This window comes from Triturus cristatus, chromosome 5_2, assembly GCF_964204655.1.
Source record: "Triturus cristatus chromosome 5_2, aTriCri1.1, whole genome shotgun sequence".
NCBI classification, from domain to species: Eukaryota; Metazoa; Chordata; class Amphibia; order Caudata; family Salamandridae; genus Triturus; species Triturus cristatus.
The window spans coordinates 29,212,947-29,234,821 of record NC_140588.1 but is presented as its reverse complement, the minus strand read 5'-3'; the positions used below and the strand labels follow the sequence as shown (position 1 = coordinate 29,234,821).

At 45.8% G+C, this 21,875-nt stretch overlaps 1 protein-coding gene across 4 annotated transcripts in view; it reads right to left on the bottom strand.

Annotated features, from left to right (window-relative positions):
• The window catches only part of ELP2 (elongator acetyltransferase complex subunit 2), a 940,461-nt gene that overhangs the window by 628,806 nt on the left and 289,780 nt on the right, over positions 1 to 21,875 (bottom strand). For all 4 annotated transcript variants that reach the window (XM_085606785.1, XM_085606787.1, XM_085606786.1 and 1 more), the window contains one exon: positions 16,632 to 16,696. In XM_085606785.1, coding sequence (XP_085462911.1) covers positions 16,632 to 16,696 — 65 coding nt within the window. The remainder of the gene's footprint in view (positions 1 to 16,631; positions 16,697 to 21,875) is intronic.

The following is a 21,875-nucleotide window of genomic DNA, read 5'->3' as shown; positions in this document are numbered from 1 at the left end:
CAATCCTCTGCTGATGCTAATACTGTATTTAGACACTTATTTGCCCATGTCTTCTTCCATACATTTTTAGCTATACATATATTACAAATATTTTTTTTTCATAAAGACACATATGTCATCAGCAGAAGATTGCGGTCGCGTGAGTTATAGTTGCCAGCACTAACTATAACGGGGCAATTTCACTGGTTTTTTATCAGTAAAATTTCCGCTAGCTATAACATGTGTGAAACCTATGGTTTTTTCAGTGAATTTGCAAGGTTTTTTAAATGCTAATTCCTAACTATAACGTGTGTGAAACCTATGGTTTTTTCAGTGAATTTGTACGGTTTTTTAAATGCTAAGTTACTTTACGCCATTCGAGGCGTGCGTGCCCACTTAACGCAGTTCGTTCCGTGCACGGTTTTTATCAACTTTAATAAGCCCTGTACATTTGGTGGCCTTCGGCCACCAAAAGCACAGGGGGTGGGGTCAATGTGGATAGTGTTTTTTTTATTTCGATTTTATAATTTCATGTTGCCAAAATTTAGGTTTTTTTACCTATTAATAAGCCCTGTACATTTGGTGGCCTACGGCCACCAAAAGCACCGGGGGGTGGGGTAAGTGTGGATAGTGTTTTTTTTATTTATTTTTTTTAACCGTACGCTTACGGTAAGCGTACGGTAAGCGTACTCGGCGAAATTGCCGAAAAAAAAATAAAACCGTTTTTGCTCTTGGGGGATGTTTGGGGACTCCCTCAACATGACTATGTGGGAGGGAGTTGTCAAAACAGCCCCGTAACATGTTTTTGGCCATCTTGTTTGATAAACAACACTCAGTGCGAGAGACAAAATGGCGGCCGCCGCTTCCTGGTTTCGGCCGATTCGAATGTTTACTAAGATCTAAGAGCCAATCAGAATCGCGCTCGCGCACGCCACCGTACGCTTACGGTAAGCGTACGGTAAGCGTACCGTAAGCGGGCTCAGATATATATATTGATTTAAAGGCTATTTTCTCAGAATCTACTGAACAGATTTACACCAAACCTACAAAAGGCACTTCCTTGACCTAGGGACTACCTCTCTGCCAAATTTCTAGTAATTCTGTTCAGCCGTTCGGGCTGTAGCTCGTTCTAAAGGTCCTATGGAAAAATGCATGGGAAAAACGCGTTTTGGGACCCCCCTTTTATCTCAGCCCCCGCTTGACGAATCCCCCCGAGACTTTCAGGGTAGGAGCGGAGCGTAGCGCCCCACCTATTTTGAGAAATTCGCGAGGATTCATCGACCGGCGCCAAAGTTATTCAAAATAGAATGTTGAGGTTTTCCTATGGAAAAGGGGTCCTAACTATAACTACCTACTGGCGACCGCCAGTAGGTAATACATATATATATATTATCTACTGGCGGTCGCCAGTAGATAGTTATAGTTAGGACCCTGTTTCCATAGGAAATCCGCAACATTCTATTTGGAATAACTTTGGCGCCGGTCGATGAATCCTCGCGAAATTTTCAAAATAGGTGGGGCGCTACGCTCCGCTCCTACCCTGAAAGTCTCGGGGGGATTCGTCAAGCGGGGGCTGAGAAAAAAGGGGGGTCCCAAAACGCGTTTTTCCCATGCATTTTTCCATAGGACCTTTAGACACAGCTACAGCCCGAACGGCTGAACAGAGTTACTTGAAATTTGGCAGAGAGGTAGTCCTCAGGTCAAGGAAGTGCCTTTTGTAGGTCTGGTGTAAATCTGTTCAGTAGTTCCTGAGAAAATAGCATTTAAATCAATATATATATGTGGGCGGAGCCTAACCACACATCTCATCCAAGAAGTGTTGGCAGCCATCTTGGGACCAATATACATGATAGCACCTTATTAAAAAGCATTGCAGTTAATAGAAGGTTTTAAGACTTTAGTTACATTATAAATCATTTGTTGATGGTACCATACTCATTTTAGGAATTGTGGTATGTTCTAAGGTGATTTCACCATGTGAAAAAGCCTTCTGCTGGGATATCATGATTGAGAGAAAAATATTTTCTCATGCTTTTACCACAGAGGTTTGGAAGGTGATCTATAAGCTAAACTGAGAGCTTATTTTCTGTAAATTCACATTATCTTTCTCAGTCATGTGAGAATGAAGTCTGACATTCTCAGTAAAACATGTACATCCAACAAGGGCAGAGACTGTCAGTTGATTCCTTTGTGTTCTACTGCAGCTTTCCAGAGTGTTCCAAAGAACTACTAGAGCGCTAACCGTCCTACTTATGATAAATGTATGGCACACCTGAAGCCATCTTGCTTGGATTAAAGTGGTAACTCTTAAAACATTTAATTTAAAAAGGAACAAAATGAGGTGGTTCATTTTTCCATAAAAAGTATGATTAGTGCTGCATAAAGAAAAATTAGGGCACATTTTGAGTGACTTCTCAAATCCTGGCATGCAGACTGAAACATGCACTTTCAATACCAGCAGCAGTTTTCCCTGGTGAGCAGTAGCTTTACTACAGTGATCTAATGAGCAAAAAGAGTGCTAACATTCTGATTTTATGGCAAATGTGTGACACATTTGAATGCCTTCTTGATGGAATCAAAGTAAAAAACTGAAAGTATTTCCTACTGAGGAGACTGCAGTAAATGAGGAAATTAGGAAACTTCATAACAAATAAGTCTCCCAAGATGGCCACCAGAGACAAAAGAGCCCAAATGTAGCCCAAATATCACCCAGATGTAGCCCAAGTATAGCCCAATGACAGAATGTCCATAAAAACAACTAGAGCACTTACTGTCTTCATTATGACAAAAGTATGGCACACCTGAAGCCCTCTTGATTGGAATAAACTGGTAACACTTAAAACATTTAATTTAAAAAGGAACACAATGAGGGGGTTCATTTTGCCATAGAAATTATGATTAATGCTGAAGAAAGAAAATGAGGGCACATTTTGAGTGACTTCTCAAATCCTCTTCTATTTCATTAAAAAATTCTGACATGCAGACTGAAACATGCACTTTTAATACCAGGAGCAGACTTCCATGGTGAGCAGTAGTTTTACTACAGTGATCTAATGAGCAACTAGAGTGCTAACATTCAGAATTCATGGCAAATGTGTGACATATCTGAATACCTTCATGATGGAATCAAAGTAAAAAACTGAAAGCATTTCCGACTGAGGAGACTGCAGTACATGAGGAAATTAGGAAACTTCATAACAAATAAATCTCCCAAGATGGCCACCGGAGACAAAAGAGCCCAAATGTAGCCCAAAATCACCCAGATATAGCCCAAATATAGCCCAATGACAGAAGTGTGCAAAACACTTATCATTTTGTGTTTTTGCAGTGTTATATAGTGCAGACTTGTCAGGTATTGGAGTGCTTTACATGAGCATTGGTTACATCACACAAGAACAAATTCATTTTGGTTGTAGACATGGGGAGACTAAGTGATTTGACCAGAATCACAGAATGTCGAGCTGAAGCAGAAACTTCAACCTGGTTCCCCAGTTGCAAAGTCTGCAGTTCTGGAAGTAACACCACATCCTCTCCCCTAAGTGCAACATTTAATCAAGTTGTCAACTAGATAAAAAAACATAAAGATAACAAATAATTTAAAAGTGCTTTGTCGCTATTTGAAAACTCAGAAAATATGTCCTTATTTTAGTCTTTTAGAGCACTAACCATAATTTTGATGCCAATAAGACCCTCTCATATATGTAATTTCTAGAGGAATGCTCTAGGTATTACAGTTTTGATTACATCAAGATGATGTCAGGCGCTCCACACTTTTGTAATAAATATAGAATGTTAGCAATCTAGTTGTTCATTAGGATACTGTTGAGAGGCAGAGGCCAGGGGCACGGACTCTGAAAATTGAAGGCAGGTAGGAGGGTGCAAAGGCAACAATTTAACCACACTGAGCAGGCAGGAAGGGCCGTGGAAGCACAACAGACTATGGAGGGCAGTGGAAAGGGGGGCAGGGGCAACAAACCAACAATACAGGACTTGCAAGAGAGGCTGCTGGAGGGAAGATCTATTACGGGTCAAGGAAGCTAGGGGCGGTCCCCAGAGCCCCGGGAGCCACCACAGAACTGAGCAGGAGAGTGAGTCAGGGACAAAAGGGGCACCTTAATTTGAGCCGGGGTGCCTAGGAACGCTTGCTCCAAAAATGAAGAAAACAGACATATGAGACATGGAATTGGAGGCAGAATACAATGGCAGTTTAATGAGAAGATGCAACTTCAAAGAAACCGCAGAATAGAGACCTAAAGTACAAAATACAGAATCCAGATAATCATACAGCTGTCATGATATTCTCTGTATCTCAATTAATGGACTGACAGAGAGAGAGAGAAAACACATCTATAAATGCATCATGAGAAACAAGTTACACCAAGGAAAATGTTACCTAGGGACACTCACATTTACTCTTAGAGCAAGCATTCCTGCAATTACAATACAACATCTTTTAAATGCAAAAGTAAAGAGAACAATGGTTAAACATAACATGACATTTCATATAGGTAAAATAGAATAAGATACTTCAAGCAAAGCCGAGCAAGACATTTTAAGCAAAGGAAGACAAGAGCTCCCAGTTCTTGGGGAAAACCTGCACAGCCTGTTAACCTACATACAGACGGCGAGGTTGTCCGTCGATATCTGTGGGTGCTCCCTTTTTATATCATTTTGTGGGCTCCTTTGCACGCTACATCTACCTACGTATGCTACCCAAAAGCTTCGTCTGCAGATTTTACCAGACATTTCGTCATTTACCCACTTAATGCTGACAATGGACTGGGTGAAAAGGTCAGTCTCTCAGGCCAATCGCTTATCGTAAGTTCCATAGAGCAAGCAGAAAATAATGGGTATTGTACAGGAATTCAATATATTCATGTATAAAATCTCCTCAGTTCTCCTAACTTGACGCTCTGCGGTTGCCACTTCCTTAAAAGCGGGAAACCTGCCCAGGAAGCAAGTACCAGTCCAGGATGCAGCCTACTGTATGTCGACAGCTTCAGGGGGATGTTGAACTTTGATACCGAGCACGGAGCACTCGGGTAGGGTGGGGGCTACTAGTTTGGAGCAGAAGGCCTCGCAGACCTGCCTTCAGACTGCTATACACTAAAATTGCAGAGCTATGGTCAATTTAACAAAGAGGCCTACATATTGAACAGAAGGGCCTACACAGGGGTTTTATGCTGGCTGAGTGGTAAGGATGTCTCAGGATAATTATATAGCAACACAGGACCCGCTGGTCAATTTAATACGGCCTACAAATGCGGCTGGCAGGGCAAGGACAAGGGTCTCATACTTCAGGTGTGGACAGAACGGGCCAGGGGCCCCCTGTGATACAAAATCTACCCTCCTTCAAGGCTGTGGCAATGTAATAGACCATTGTGGGCAGAAGGAAGAGGCAATGGTAGTACAACCATACATGCCAACAGACCCGATTCAGCCAGGAAACGTCCAATGTTTTTAAGCTCAAATGGGCTTTATTTGATCTGTCTCCTGTCTACAATATCCTCTTTTTCAATGTAACTCAAAGGGGAAAATCAATACCCCAGTTTTTTTTCAAAATCTCCCTCTTACCAAGTTCAAAATGTTCACAAGTATGGTACATTGGATCATGGAAGGAAATGGGATAGGGACATGGACTTGGATAACAGAGGACAGGAGCGACATGGAGAGGTGCACCAAACTGACCCTGCAGGGCAGGCATCAGGGTTTGCAGCAGCACAATACACCACACAGGGCATGCAGGACGGGAGTGCAGCACAACAATCCATAGAAAGCAAGAGGGAGGGGACAGGACCATGCACATGGACAACAGAGAACAGAGGGGCAAGAGGCAATGGTAGCTAGCTGACCATAATGGACAGACAGGAGAGAAGGCTGCAGCATAACAGACCATAAAGGGCAGGAGGGACGGATCAGGGGCATTACAATGGAACAGACAAGCCAGGAGGGAGGGAGTAGGGGTCTGCACATGTAAACAGAGGGCTGGGGGCAAGGGGGCAGGGCAGGAGCAGCAAGATGGCCATGGAGGTCAGGCAGGATGGGCACTAGAAGCAAGACACAACATGAAGAGCAACAGTGAGGCTGTGATGGCATACACACAGACCATGGAGGGAAGGTGGGAGGGGGTCAGGGGCAGCTAACTGACCACACAGGGAAGGTGGGAGGGGCCATGGCAGCACAGAAGACCATGCATGGCAAGTGGGAGGGTTAGTGGCAGCACAATGGCTATGATGGGCAAGAAGGAGGGTGCAGGGGCATGCACAAAGGACGATGGAGGATAGAAGGGAGGGTCAGGACCTGTGCACAGACAAGAAAGTTCAGGGGAAGGGGCCTCACAACAGACCACACGGGGCAGGCAGGAGGAGCAGTTGCAGCACAACAGACCAGGGAGGGCAGAAGGGTGTGGCAGTACAATGGACCATGTAGGACAGGAGGAAGAGGATAGAGGCATGGCATGTGGACAGGCAGGGTGGAGGTGGCAGGGACAGGTTACAGTCATCTGACAATGCTAGGCAGGTGGGAGGGGAGTGGCAGCTCAACAGAACACTCAGAGTAGATAGGAGTGGCAGGTCCATGGGACATGGTGGGCAAAAAGGATGGAGCAGGGGCATGCACAAAGACATCGGAGGGCAGGGGGAAGGAGAATAGGGGCAGCAAGCTAAGCACAGAGTTTAAGCAGGAGGTCAATGATGGGGCATAGAATTGGGCAATGGAGGGCAGGAGGAGTGGACTGGTACATCATACTAAATTGAGGGCAGTGGCAGCACATCAAACCATGCATGGCAGGAGGGAGGAGGCTAGTCCATGGATTCACACAACAGAGGATAGGGAGGAGGGGGATGGGGCAGCAAGCTAACTGTTCAGAGAAGGCGGGTATTAGAAACTTTATTGTTTTTAAAACATTTTGTCTGTGCAAACTACTTAAAATATGAACAAGTATGCAGCATAATCTCACTTTTATTCAGGAAGAAGAAGACGTTAGTGACTGTGACTCCGGGCTCACTTGGCAAAAACACCCCCTGACCCTCCACCCCCTATCGCAAAATGTAATGCCCGTGAAAAGGGTAGGTGAACACAGTGTTATATAGAACATAGTCCTGAGAGCACGATTGAAAATGAAAACTAGATATAGTGTATGGTATAAACTATGCACCAAAAAGTGTGATATAAGATGAACCAGGCGTGAAATATAATATGCAATACATTGTGCGCAATGACAGATTCATTGGAGAGCGCGAGATAGCACAGGCACTAGCGTGTGCTATGCGATATGCGCCTTGGAGTGTAATATGCACAGGGCAGTGTTGTGTAACCTAACTAGTCTCTAAAGTTGTAATATAAAATATGTGCTGGGGAGTGTAACGTTGCATATGCACTGTGACAAAGATATGGATCCCAAATTGTAATATGTATGGCATAGCACTGTGCGTTATAACATAGGCATCGAGGAAGGCACGTTAGATGGGGCAATATAACCCGTGCGAAGACAAGTGTGGCATGACATTTTCACGGGGTGGTGTTACAGTGCACATGGGCTAGAGAGTGTCATAGCATATGCACTAGCTAGTGGAATACAATACAGAGGTGTGTGGCACTCGGCAGGCAATGGTGGGTGTAACACAGCATTGGGCTCTGTCAGGAGCGCGCTGTGACTCGCAAGTGATGTTCGTCCCCTTTCCAGAGAGTAAAATAAAAAGTATTACACATCCGGCAGTGGATGTGTGTTTTATTAACTGTGAGGGGGGTTTCTTGCATAGTTTTGGTCGAATTTTTGTCGAATCCCCTTTGAATGGCTTGGTGTGCATGTGTATTAAATGTGCCCGTCAATAGCTACCCATGTTTGTATAAATAAACGACAAGGGTGTCTACCGGGATTAGGCACGGTAGAGCATCAGACATGTCAGAGCTTCACTAGTGGTGTAAATACATTCCACGTGGATTAATTGCATGCATAGTCGCCTTTTAATGAATATCACGCAAATCGTCATGGTGATAGGTACGTACGGTTTGTCCAGCATGTCCTAGGTGTGTCTATAAATATATATTTTTTTAAAAATAATAAAAAACAGTGGCCGGCCCTGGGGATTGGGGTCAAAAAAATATAATTAGGAGACAGGCCCTGGGGGATGGGGTCATCAGGGCCAATAAATTAGAATAAGAAGGGGAACCACACAGCCCCCCTTCTTAAAAAAATAAAATAAATAAAAGACTGGCATCGTGCCGGAGGCCATGCCCCCTCCATGCAGCACTCTGCAAACGCGCCCCCAACAGGCATCTCCAGTATGCGCCAGGGAGCTGCGCTGCAGACAGGTGTTCTGAGGCCAAGCCCCTTTTTACACCTCTCTGCAACGCAGCTCTGTGGTGCTTACTGGAGGTACCTAGTGGTCTAGTGTGACCCTAGGGACCCTTAGGATTCAAGGGGACTTAATCTCTCAACTTAGAACAGCCACAGGGCGCGTTTACACAGTGGTGAAGGGAGGGGACGGGGCCTGAGGTGACGTGTGCAAACACGCACCATGGCACGTTTTAAATTGGGGATATAATTTCCCTTCAATACTGAGGGCCCCTGGGGGCTAACTAGCCCACCAAGTGCTTCCAGTAAGCGCCACTGAGCTGCATTGCAGAGAGGTGGTCCAGGCCGTGCCACTTTTTACACCTCTCTGCAACGCAGCTCTGTGGCACTTACTGGAGGTACCTAGTGGGCTAGTTGGACCCTAGGGACCCTCAGGACTCAAATGAACTTAATCTCCCAACTAAAAACGGACACAGGGCGTGTTTACACAATGGTGAAAGGAGGGGACGGGGCCTGAGTTAACGTGTGCAAAAACGCCCTGTGGCCTGTTTTAAGAGGTAGTTTTAATCCCCATGCCCTATTATATACTAGGGGCTTATAGAGGAGGTAAGGCTAATCACAGGGGGACCCCAACGCATAATGTTCCCTAGTGTATGTAGGTGTTTTCACTGTATTCTAAGTGTCTTTTAACATAGCACTGGCTCTAGGACTGGTTAGTCAGACTCAGTTACCACCAGTATCCGTCTGAAAAAGTTGAGGGTACAGGATGATTTTGCAACAAGGCTTCTTTCTGCTCTTCTTTTTGTTCTTTCTGCACGTTATCCTTCTTCCTGCACTTATCTTCGTATTTGAGGACTTCTGTTGCTTCTTTCTGCACTTCTTTTGTTTCTTTCTGTGCATTTTTTCTTCTTTCTTCACATGTCCTATCTCTGTAGGCATAGTTAGAAATTAGCATTTAAAAAACCTTTGAAATTAACAGAAAAAACCATAGGTTTCAGGCACGTTATAGTTAGGAATTAGCATTTAAAAAACCTCAGAAATTCACTGAAAAAACCATAGGTTTCAGGGGTGTTATAGTTAGCTGGACTTTTCACTTGTACAAAACCATTGAAATTCCCCCGTTATAGTTAGTTCAGCTAACTATAACTCGCGCGCCCGCAATGCACTGCTGATGACGTCACATATTACATCACTCATGACATGGTCAGTGACATCACTCATGACATCACTGATGACATCTCAAATGACATCACTGATGACATCACTGATGACATCATCCTTGTGATAGAGTGGCAGACCTCCTCTCACCCTAATATAACCTTTGATACACACATTCAAAAATAGAGACTAAAATTTTCAAAACAATGGACATACCAATACCAGTTACAACAACCTCTTCAGTAATTCTAAGATCCACATACACATCCACTCATTCACCAACAGTCCAATACAGTCACTCATACATGTACTCACTCATCATATGTACTCACACACCTATACATCCTGTTACACAATGCCACTCATCCATAGTTACTCACACACATAGTCACTCATGCTAATAAAGAATCAAACATACATTTACTTGCATATACAGTTATACACACACCACCACACTTACTTCTACGGAAACTTACACATACTTAGTCTTTTAAACAATCACTTATAGAAACACATACTTATTCATACAGGAACTCTTTCAATCTCTCACTCTCACATATACTCACATATATACACCAATAGTCACATATACTAGTTTAAAACATATGTAGTTACTCATAAAGACACTATTGAGACAGTCATTCACTCACTAACACACCCATACACACACTCATCCACCCATACAGTCCTGCACACATACTGTGTTCAACACATACAAACAGTGAGTCACTCATTCATGCACCTATGCACTACGTAATACCCCCACCGAACCATGCAGACACTCAGACTGATACTCAAAAAACCAACTAATAACCTATATAGACACCCATGTAGCTACTCACCAACCCATGCAGCCACTTATACACAAAGTGAGAGACTGATACAGATATTTACATATTTAAACATTACTCACTAAGCCATGTATTCACTATGATACACTTAATCAGTCAGTTACACAATCAATTTTTCAAAAACAAATCATCCATTTAGACACTTATATACCCATTTATTCTTCCATCGACCTTGAGATATACATATATAAAACATATTTAATTTTCAGAATAACACACATTCACTGGATGATGTCATCAGTGATGTCATCAGTGATGTCATTTGAGATGTCATCAGTGATGTCATGAGTGATGTCACTGACCATGTCATGAGTGATGTAATATGTGACGTCATCAGCAGTGCATTGCGGGCGCGCGAGTTATAGTTAGCTGAACTAACTATAACGGGGGAATTTCAATGGTTTTGTACAAGTGAAAAGTCCAGCTAACTATAACACCCCTGAAACCTATGGTTTTTTCAGTGAATATATATATAATTTTCTCCTCTTACTATCAGAAACATTGTATCATAACTGGAAAGAAGGCAGCAGTCTAGTCATTGTCTTGTAAATGGTGACAACGGACTTGTCCCTTTAAAGTACAATCTGCACTTGTAAAACTCTATGAACCTGTTGAAGGGTACGGGTGAAACGCGTTGGTCTCATGTCCCACCCAATGGTGAAACTACCTAAATAAAAATAAGCATTTTACGAAACCTGGCTGCGCTGTTGTATCCTTGCTGAGTCCATGGTGAAGAGCGAAAAGGAGAGGCTCCAACAGAGACAAATATATATATTTATATACACACACATATACATATACACACACACATATACACGCATGTACGAGAGCAGCAGTATTTTATCCCCTTAGACAGTGGTAATTGGCTGTTTTGTTATTTGTACTTTAAAGGAATGTCCCACTTTTAGCTGGAATTGTAGCAGCATTTTGGCACCTCTAGAGAAAATCTAGCACATAACACTAACGTAAAACAAACCAAAATAGCACAACATAAACAAACATAAACAAAGACGCAACAAAACAAAATAGTCAAAACAGAAAGAAACACAATAAACACAGTAAAAATAACAAAACACCACAACGCAATGAAGTGGGGAAAAAAAACACTACCAAAAGAACGAAGCACCACCACAACAAAAAGTGACAATTACATGCCCAAATATTCTTGCCCTATATGATCTCTAAACAAATCTGCTTTCATGAAACTTATGTACAAATTGTTTGTTTCAATCATTATCCTACTTACCACCAAGTAAAACACATTGTCATAAATGTTTTGAGATTCAGTTCAAGAGCCTTTTCTTCGACTATACAAACACTAATGAGATGGTTTGGTCTCTTTTAGAAAAAGTTGATTCTTTCCAGAGGTTAACTAATTAAATATATTGTACAACAAACCAAACTTAAGCTGTGCATTTTCACTTTATTTTCAGGGTCTTTTCCACATAAAAGCCTACATATGCCAGCAGGTATGTTACCAGCAGGACGCAGGAGGCCATGAGGCCCAGCAGCTTCTCAGTCAGTCTCATCAAAACCCGGGATAGAGACAGAAACATCAGAATCCTAGCCTGAATATGCTGGACTGGCTATTCCGGAGGATAGGCCCAAAACTGCATATTTTCCAGAACTACTCAGATGAAAGGAAGCGTCTCAGAGGGAGTCGGGTGTGACTTTGGCATGTTGACAGTGAACCCAAACAAATGTAGAAGGTTCACCGTAATCTGGAGGTGCGCGACATCTGCCTGGGTAGAGCCCGCGTTAAGCAGTCAGTTATCAAGGTAAGGATAGACTATGATTCCTGACCTTCGCAGATGGGCTGCAACTACTGCCATCTACTTTCTGAACACTCTAGGGATGCTGGTAAGGCCAGAGGGGAACACAGCAAACTGAAAGTGCTAGTGGCCCACCATGATTGCAGATAATGTCTGTGTGCCAGCAGGGCAGGTATGTGAAAATCCAATGCTACCATCAAATCTCCAGGGTCCAGGGCAGACAGGACATGAAGCAATGTGAGCATTCTGAATTTCTTCTTCAGGAAAAGGGCACAGGTATAGTGTAGGGGGAAGCCTCCTTCCTTTTTTCAGCACTAGAAAGTAGAGGGATTAGCAACTACGACCTACTTCTGATGTTGGTACCCTCTCAATGGCTCCTTTGGCCAAAAGAGCGTGCACAGAGAGAGATGGTCCTCCATTCATCAGTCAGTTTGACAATGGTGGAATGGGCGGCGGGGTTTCTATGAATGGAAGAGAGTAACTCCACTGAGCAATTTGAAGCTCCCATTGTCTGAGGTGATGGACTGCCATCAGGACTGGTGGTGCTTGAGCCTGCGAATGACAGGTTGCCCATGATGGCGAGAGGGCATATTAAAGAGGAGGGTTTGGAGGCTGCGCCAGTCGGGGATGGTGGACCGGGCAGATCTCTGGCCTTGGGTCCCAAGGGGTTTGTGGGAACTGAGTTTGTGGCCACAAATGGACTGGATAGACTGTTGGCCATTGTGGCTGGGTGCAAATTAATGCCATTAGTAGCCCATACCGTAGCCACAGAAGGGCATCGAAGTAAAGAGTCCTAGCCTAGAAACCTGGTGGTGGCACTGCTGTCCTTAAAGAGCTCAAGCAACGATTCTGCCTTATCACCAGAAAGGCAAGTGCCATCGAAGGGCATGTCCATAAGGAATACCTGGACTCCCCCAAAAATCAAGTAGACCTCAACCAGGCGCGGAGACATAGTGCCACTGACCAAGAAATCGATCTGCCTAGCGAGTCGGTTGTGTTCAGTCTGCAGCGTATAGCGAACTTTACTGCTTCACTGCCACTGGCAATAGCCTTGGAAAGGATTCCTTGGGCCTCCTCAGAGACTATGGGCAGCACTTCCACAACTCAATCCCAAACTATGTGGGAATATCGGCTCCAGAGGTATGCCGTGTTGACTGACCGGAGGGCAAGGTTGATGGCAGAGAAAATACTCTTACAGAAGGTGTGCAGGCTCTTACTCCGTATCCGGTGGTGTGGTAGGAAATGCTCCAGGGTTTACTTTGGACTTGGAGGCCTGGACAACCAGGGTCTTGGGGGTACGGTGCTGAGTGAAAGCTGGGTCCCCAGGAGTGGGGCCATAGCGGCAAGTAAGTGTCCTGTGCACAGGAGCCCCTATGGAGGGCTTGGTCCATGCTCTGAGCAGGACATCAGTGAGGGCTTCATTAAAGGGGAGACGAGGTCTATGGGGGTAACTCCCAGTTGAAACACATCTGTCAAGTTGTTATCTTGACTGCCTCCAAGGGCAGCGTAAGGTCCAGGATCTCAGTTGCTCTCCTCTCCACCATGGCAAATGAAACCACTTCCTCTGTAGCCACACTAGGAGGAGAGACTAGGCCAGTGTCTAGACGACTGACATCTGCAGGTCCTCATATAAGTTATCCTCAAAATCTTCCACAGGGGTCGTATAACCATAAAGATACTCAGATCCGCCCCAATCGTATTAATTCACATCTGTGAAAGGAGGCACTGTCTCCGATGGACATGTTACGGCCAGAGTTGACGTCGGGCAATGCTGGTCTGTATCTGAGTCAGGTATAATGATGGAGTCCGTGTCTGCGCGGCGGGAATGGCACCACTGTAATGGGCTCCGGGGAATGTTGCGGTCTCAGGGTATGCTAGCTCCACGAATTTCTGAGGGGCGCCAAGCGCACCCAGACTTAGGCTCCGCGGCTGATGCATGAATGTGGAGCCTAGATTTGTGGCGTTGTACCCAGGCCTCGGCCAAAGACTTGGACCAGCGCGTCAAAGAGCACTGCGACTTGGACTTTTTTGATTTCTTATGTGAAATACCTGACAATGACCTTGAGCAAGACAATGAGCGCCAGAAACACCTTCACGAGTGAACCCGGGACCTTATACGCAACTGGAACCTGGAGCGGCGCAACGTCAACTGGTTTTGAGCTCTCCCAAACCGCCTTATGGTTAATGGCTCGACAGTCATGCAGGCCTTTATGTTGTGGACCAGCTCCAGGCACCGGAGGCAAAACTGACGGGTGTCTGTCACAGACACCTGCCTGTGACAGGAGCCATAAGGTTTAACCCCCCAACCCCAGGTGTTTTAGGGGACATTCATTTTTCGCACACTGGGAGCAAAAGCTCAAACAAACTTGAGAAAATGTAAAAACAAAATAGTCCAATAAATGGTTTGAGGTAGCTCTCCCCACATCTAAGCTGATGGCTAGGAAACAAAAGAACTCATGCAAGCATGCTGGGTGGTGCTAGGCACCACGCATGTCACATTTGGCGCTGCAGAGCCGAGCGATGCCACCTATCGGTGAGCAAAGCTACTGCTCAAGATTTTCCATATTCAGTATGAAACCTGGGGAATATTCTAAGGTAAGTAATCTGCGGCTAGTGGTCTCTATCAGATACATATTTTTTCCACAATTGCATCTTTCTACATGTGCCAGGAAAAGGGCTCAAAACTTCAGTGATCTTCCCTGTAAGCCTGAGCAGAAACGTATGTTTTCCCAAATTCACTCAGTTAGAGCTTTTCTTGGGAGTGTAGTACCAGACACTGAAAAAATGCACATTAAGCCTCAGAGGACTAAAGTGTTCCAGGTGTTTCTGGATAGCAGTTGGGTACACAGTCTATAGTTCTTCCCCTGGAGAGGGTAAGAAAGAATTCTCTTAGGTCCTGATGCTATGCTGACCTTTTTGCTTTAGTTCGCTTTCCCTTCTTGGGCCTTTGTGAGCAACTTAGATTGTTTCTGATCCATTCACCATGCGGAGAAATGTTAAATTCTAACTTCATGGGTATGTTAAATGAACCTTTCACTGAACTAGGTGTCTGGGCTATGAAGAGTGCATTTTGATTCAGTTAATTGCTACTTGTTTCTCTTTGTCAATTACTAATTAACACATTTAAACATACAGTTGAGGTTGGCTCCTGACCCTAAACTCCAGTTCTAACTTAGATCCAACAGTGGTCCCGGTTTGCAAGGGTAACCCCACCAACCAACCAGAAAAATGACTACAGCAGGTCCCTCAAGATTAGCACAGGGAAGTCATTGTGGGTGCAAGTTACATTCCAATCATTAGTTCAGTTGCTTTGGCTTGAAACAAATTAGACCTAAGGGACTTGGTTTCAATGGGGATGTCGACTGCTGAACCTTCATTAGTCCAGGTCACTAATCAGTAAGGCATTGTTTGAACTGGCTCATATCACTGTTAACAATTATTTTGCATTTGAGTGTAATCCTGTACCAGCTTGAGTGGTTGGATTTTAGTTTTATTGGTTTTTGCAGACTGTTTTGCTGGTAGTCGTCCATACAGACATTAATACGCTGAGTTGCCCAACCCTGCATGAAGGAATGCTAAGGAACTAGGATAGATGGTGGACATATCATACCAAACTTGATATACTGTGTTTTCTTTGGGCAAACAATTAGAATAAACCTGAGAGTTGACGAAGACTTGAAAGGTTTCCAAAATATTCCCCATGAATTTACTTTGGCTATAGAGCTAAATGGTATTTGGAACATGGACCTTTACTGTCAAAGAGCTATAACAGCATTTGAGACTAACTCAAAAGTCCCTGATGGTTCTAAGACCTTTTAAGATTTTTGGCTTATTTTCTTAGTCAAACTGCAATTTCCATTTGTACATTAAAGAGCTCTATTTTTTAAAATATTTAGGTTTTGCTGGACACCTCCGTGGAGTAAGGCTTTACTGTTCAATCTGGTACTCTTTCAAAGACAAGAGAACAACTGTATAAGCGAGTTGTAGTGCAGCAGTACCCAAGGCCCGGGAATATCAGTGGTAAATGAAAGCACTACTTTGGAAACTGGCTTGTAACCACTAACTGTCCCGGCAGTCAGAGAAAAGGGCTAAGAGGTGTACTTAACCAATGACTTTGAGTTGCTTATTGAACAGTTAAAAAGGTGGTGTGGTCTCAGCTCTGCTTATTGAAGGAACTATTCTGAGGAATTAAAGCTGCTTAACAACATCAACTTTCATTGTAGTTAAGGTCTTGGAAGAGAATAATGTTTAGATGATGGCTTGAGTTCCCAAAATATTGGCACTCTTAATGTATCAGTCCTATCCAGAATCACTTAGTTATATAGACTTTGTGATGTCAAAGTACCCAGCAAGGCAGAATGTTTGATTGTCCCTTTACCCTAGAAAAGTATAGATAGGTAGAACATATGTATTAGGAGACAAATTAAAGAAGCAATGCAAAGAGACAATTTAAAGAAGCAATGCAAATGAAAGAAGAAACACAACAGTTCCTGACCAGGTTAAAAATAGTGGTACGTTGACAGTAATAAAGTGATAAAGAATGCAAATGTATAAATTAAAAAGGCAACTCATTACCTGCCTTTCCTGGAGAATGTACAAATGTATTTGGCTGTCATCAGCACCACATGCTAATATAGGTTCTGAAAAAAACAGTGATAAACAAGATAAAAATAACAGCTGTGCCATTCAAGTACAGGGATAGAATCTCAAACACCACATTAACATTCTCTATGTCACTGTCATGCCCCCTCACCCCCAAATTAAATAACCACCATAAAAATAAAAGAACATTAATTACTGTGGGCCAGATTTAAAATTTGATGGGTGGGACTCCATCTGTCAGGGTAGTAGAGGACATTAGGTTTGCTACGCTAACAGACAACTGCCCCCCAAAAGTAGAGATTACTGCTCTTTCACTTTCTGATAGGAAGACGTTCCTATCATGGCCAAAATTTGGAAGAAAGCAGCCGTGAGTTTTGATGGCCATCCTCCAAACCTTTCACATTGCTTTTTAAAAAAAAAAAAAAAAAACAACAACCTTAGTGGGAGTTTGCTTTGGAAAAACAAAAATTGAGTAACTGCCACACCATGGGAGCTTTCTACCAGTTTGTGGAGTGATTGCGTTTAATTTCTGTCGCTCACAGTAAGGGTTTTCGTCCCTGTAACGCTTCTAGTTCAGATGGTCTATGAGCCTTCTATTAAAAAACCTTTCAGGGACATATGTATCTGGTTGCAAAATATTGGTCAGAATTTTTCAACTAGTATTTTTGAGACTCACCTTTAGAAGCAATACCAAACCAGTATTCCCTGAAGGTGGAGGATCTGTGCAGGGGGCTCAGAACAAAAGACTCTGTGGGGTCGAATTAAAAAAACGCCCTTCCTGTCGGACCTGGCTGTTGGATTCCCAGGATCGCAAACTGACAGATGTCAATGACAGGCACTCCGCATACCAAATGTAGTATTGATAGCCTTGTCCCTAGTGGAATTAGCTCTCATGCCTAGTGGGGGTTGCTGTTTGGGCATTGCACAGCAGATCCTAATGGAGAGTACTATCCACCTTGACAGAGCAACTGTTTCACTGTCACATCACAAATGTTTTAAGAGAGAACATGTTCACCAAACCTATAATAAATAGCAAAGTAACAGGTGATTTAACCAAGGGTGGTTGGTCCGACAAATGTAAAAGGTCAGACAAATATCATTTGATAGTGCTCAATTTGCTGGGCCAAAAACAAAGCAACCAATAAAACATCTAACAGGTTGGCTTGTAAAGGGTCCATCTTGAGGACTCTGCACAAGGCAAAAAATATGTCCCAGCATAGTTGGGCACCTGGCAGAAAGTATAATATCCCCAACCAAAGGTTGGAGATCGATCAAGTCGATTAGATGGCCCAGGGTCAGGTGCCAATCTAGATCGCCAAGGTTTTCTTTTTTTTTTTTTTTTTTAGTTTTTATTGAAATTAGACAAATCAAATAATACAGATTTTGCGGCTGTGCGATACACAAATAACCAATCAGTAGTAGCGTTGTGACATTTCCGGTCCTGAGATAAACAATACCACATCATGAATGCAACCGACAACAAGACCCCATCTACCAATCCATCATCAACACTTGTCCGAACCTGAACCAAGGGGGTCCCTGACCCGTGAGCTGACTCCAGGGTTCTAAAGACGTCCCCCTCCCCTGCCCTCATTTCTAACATGGGAAAACGCCACGCGGTGTACAGTACCTGACCCCAGGAGCTTAATATCCCCGCGTCGACACCCCAGCAGGACCCCTACATCTTCGTAATAGTGGGTTGGTACGACCTACCCCACTCCAGTGGGAGCTATTCCGGGATTCGGGGATGGCGGGGTCGAGCCAGGCAAGCCTGCAATGTATGTTTTATAAGGGCCCCAGAAGTCCCTAGGACGCGCTATCGTTAGGAGGAGACTAGAGTAGATCTCGCTATTCGTGCTGCAGAAAGCCATGGCTGTAAGCCATGTCTTGGACGTGGGAGCTGTCTTCCTCCCCCAGTGCTTTGCTATCTCCCGCTTGGCCAGAAGAAGCCCTAGAGAGGCCAGTTTACGGACATTCTTTGGGAAATTGACCGTATAACCCAACAGTGCGACCTCAGGAGTGGGAATGAGTGTAAGCCCTAGCATCTCTTCTAGGATCTTGTGAACCTGAGCCCAGAATGTCTGCAGTCTCGGACACGTCCAGGCCATGTGTGCAAAATCGGCATGTGGTGCAGCACATTTCCAGCAGGCGTGCAGCCGCGCGGGATCAATGGCGTGGAGTCTAACCGGGGTCATATACCAACGGCGTAGGAATTTATAATGTAGGAGTTTGTGGCGGCTATTCAATGACACTGTGTCGGTGACCTTGCAACATGCCGTCCATTGTTCGTCCGTGATAGGCCTACCAAGGTCTGTCCCCCACTCCTCCCGAGCACGATCATCCGCACAGGGGACCCGCGCCGCGCACGCCCTGTACAGCTTGGAAACAATATGTGCCCCCGTATCGGCGTCAATCAGGATGGTGAGAGGTTCAAGGGAGGCCGGCTCGAGGGGGAATCCCTGAATCTCCGCCCGGGCGGCGCAATAGAGCCGGCGAAGAACGAACCGGTCCATGAATGTAGCGTCACTTAATCGCGTGTCCTCTGACGCCGAGAAAATGTGCCCACCCGGGTACAAGTCCCCGATCCTGGTGAGGTCAAATTTCGTCAACGTTCGTCGCACTAGTGCTTCATCCGTGCCAGGTAACAGCCCAGGGTTGGGTATCGGGAGGGAAGACGAATACAGCAGAGGCTGAGCCAAATAGCGCGAGAGCCTGTTCCATGCCCAGCTGGTGGTAGACACAGTTTGAATGTCCTTTGGGTCCCTGGGGACACCTTTGGGCAACACCGTCGACAGGCGACCCGGGAGGACAAAGTCCGCCTCTGGGCGAAGGAATGGGATCCGAGCATCAGGGTGATACCAGGCATAGGCATGTGCACACTGAGCGACTAGATAGTATAAATATAAATCCGGCACTCCAAGGCCGCCACGCTCTTGTGGGAGTGTGAGGGTCGCCCAGCGGATCCGGGGGTGTTTCCCACCCCAGACCAGCCTAATCAGGAGGAACCGCAGTGTGGAGAAGAAGGCCCGGGTCAGAGGGATAGGGATGTTATTGAAAAGATACAAGAATTTGGGGAGCACTATCATTTTAAGAATAGCTATCCTGGCGGACATAAAGAGCGGGAGCCGCAACCACCCATCCACCTGAGTCTCCAGCCGCGCAATCGCGCGGTCATAGTTGAGGTGGATGATTTCGTCCGTGTTCAAATGTATTTGTATGCCCAAGTATCGCACCGAGTCTGAGCACCACTCAAGAGGGAACTCACATTGCCATGGGGAGGTGCCGATAGTCAGTGGGAAGATGATGGACTTATGCCAGTTTATGCCCAGGCCCGAATGGCTACCGAAACGAAGGATCTCATGTATCAAGGGGGCCAGGTTGGCCTGCGGCTCCCTGACATACAGGATTGTGTCATCGGCATAAAGAGAGGCCAGCAATGGGCCCGTCCGAAACTGGAGACCCCTGTGGAGGTGCCGCTCTTGGAAATGCCGAATCAGGGGGTCCATAGCCAAAATGAACAAGAGCGGTGAAAGCGGGCAACCCTGCCGCGTACCGCGCGTGAGTGAGAATGGGCGAGAGAGCGTGCCGTTGAGACGCAAACGGGCCGTAGGGCGACTATAAAGGAGTCTGACGGTCGCCAGGAAGTTCGTGGGCATGCCCATGCGCTCCATGACGGAAAGAAAGAAAGGCCACTCCAAAGAATCGAACGCTTTTTCGGTGTCTAGGAGGATCGCTGCAGCCGGAGTGGTCGGGTTAATTCTGTGCAGAACCGTGAAGAGCGTACGCAAATTAAGCGACGTCGAGCGGCGGGGGACAAAGCCGGACTGTGCGGGCAATATAATGAATTCCATCAGCTGGGAAAGCCTGTTGGCCACTATTTTGGCCAAGATCTTATAGTCAGTGTTTAAGAGGGAGAGGGGCCTGTACGACCCACACAAGGTAGGGTCCTTATTCGGCTTCGGGAGCAGCACAATGACCGCCTCCCTAAGAGTTGACGGGAGGGAGCCACGTTCCAAGGCCTCCGCATACACCTCTATTAGCTTGGGCGCCAGCAGATCCGAAAAGGCCTTGTAGAAGTCAGCGGAGAAGCCATCAAGGCCCGGGGCAGAAGAGCCCCGGAGCACTTTGATCGCCCCCCGCACCTCCGCCACAGTTATAGGTTCCGCCATGAACTCCTGCATGCCCCTATCCAGGAACACAAGGGCGATTTCCGATAAATAGGCCGCACACGCGGCCGCGGAGTCACCCAACTTGGTGGTGTATAGATCTGTGTAGTAGGCCAGGAACTCGTCCCGGATCTCAGCGGGCGTTGTGCGGAGCTCCCCGTCCGTGCCCCGCACCTCGGCGATCAGGGACTTGCTGTATGGTGGTCGCAAGGCCTGCGCTAGCGTGCGCCCTGGTCTGTCCCCCTCTCCATACCTACGCGCAACCTGGTATTTCCCCAGATACAGGATCTCCCTGTCCACGGCCTCCCGGAAGTCAGATAACAGTCTTAAGCGCCTGGTGAATACCTCGTCCGCGGGTGCCTGCTGCGCCTCAGTGTCTAGCGCGTCTAGCTGTGTCTCCAGTTGTGTTATCGTGGCGCGCAATACTTTCAGGACCCCCGCGTGCTTAGCAATGCAGACCCCTCTGATGTATGCCTTGAACCCATCCCAGAGCACTGCCCACGAGTCCACCGAGCCAGTATTTATGGTGAAGTAGTCCTCTATCGCCTCGGAAACCTCGTGCACAAAAAGGTCATCCAGCAGCGCCCTCCCAGGGAAGCGCCACTGCCGCTCAAACCCCTCAGGTCGAGGAACGTCTAAGCCAAGCAGGACTGGGGAGTGGTCCGAGTACGTTCTCGGGAACGTCCTCAACGCGCGGAACCAAGGGGACAGGCCCGGGGAGAGGAGCCAGTAGTCAATTCTGGTCCAAGTGTTGTGCTGCCCTGAAAAGTGTGTGTAGTCAGTAGTGTTTGGGTGTCGCCTGCGCCATATATCCGTCAATGAGAATCGACGGCAAAGGTCCTGGAATGCGCGCCTTGCCCTAGGCTTAGAGTCTGTGGCCCCAGAGGTGCTATCCAGCCTCACATCCAGCAACATGTTTAGGTCGCCGCCCAGCAAAACGCCAGCCGGCGCTAGGGTTACCAGTTGGGCCGCAAGCGCATTGAAAAAATCCGGGGAATCAGTGTTGGGGGCATACACACAGACAAGAGTAACAACATGGCCCATCAAGACC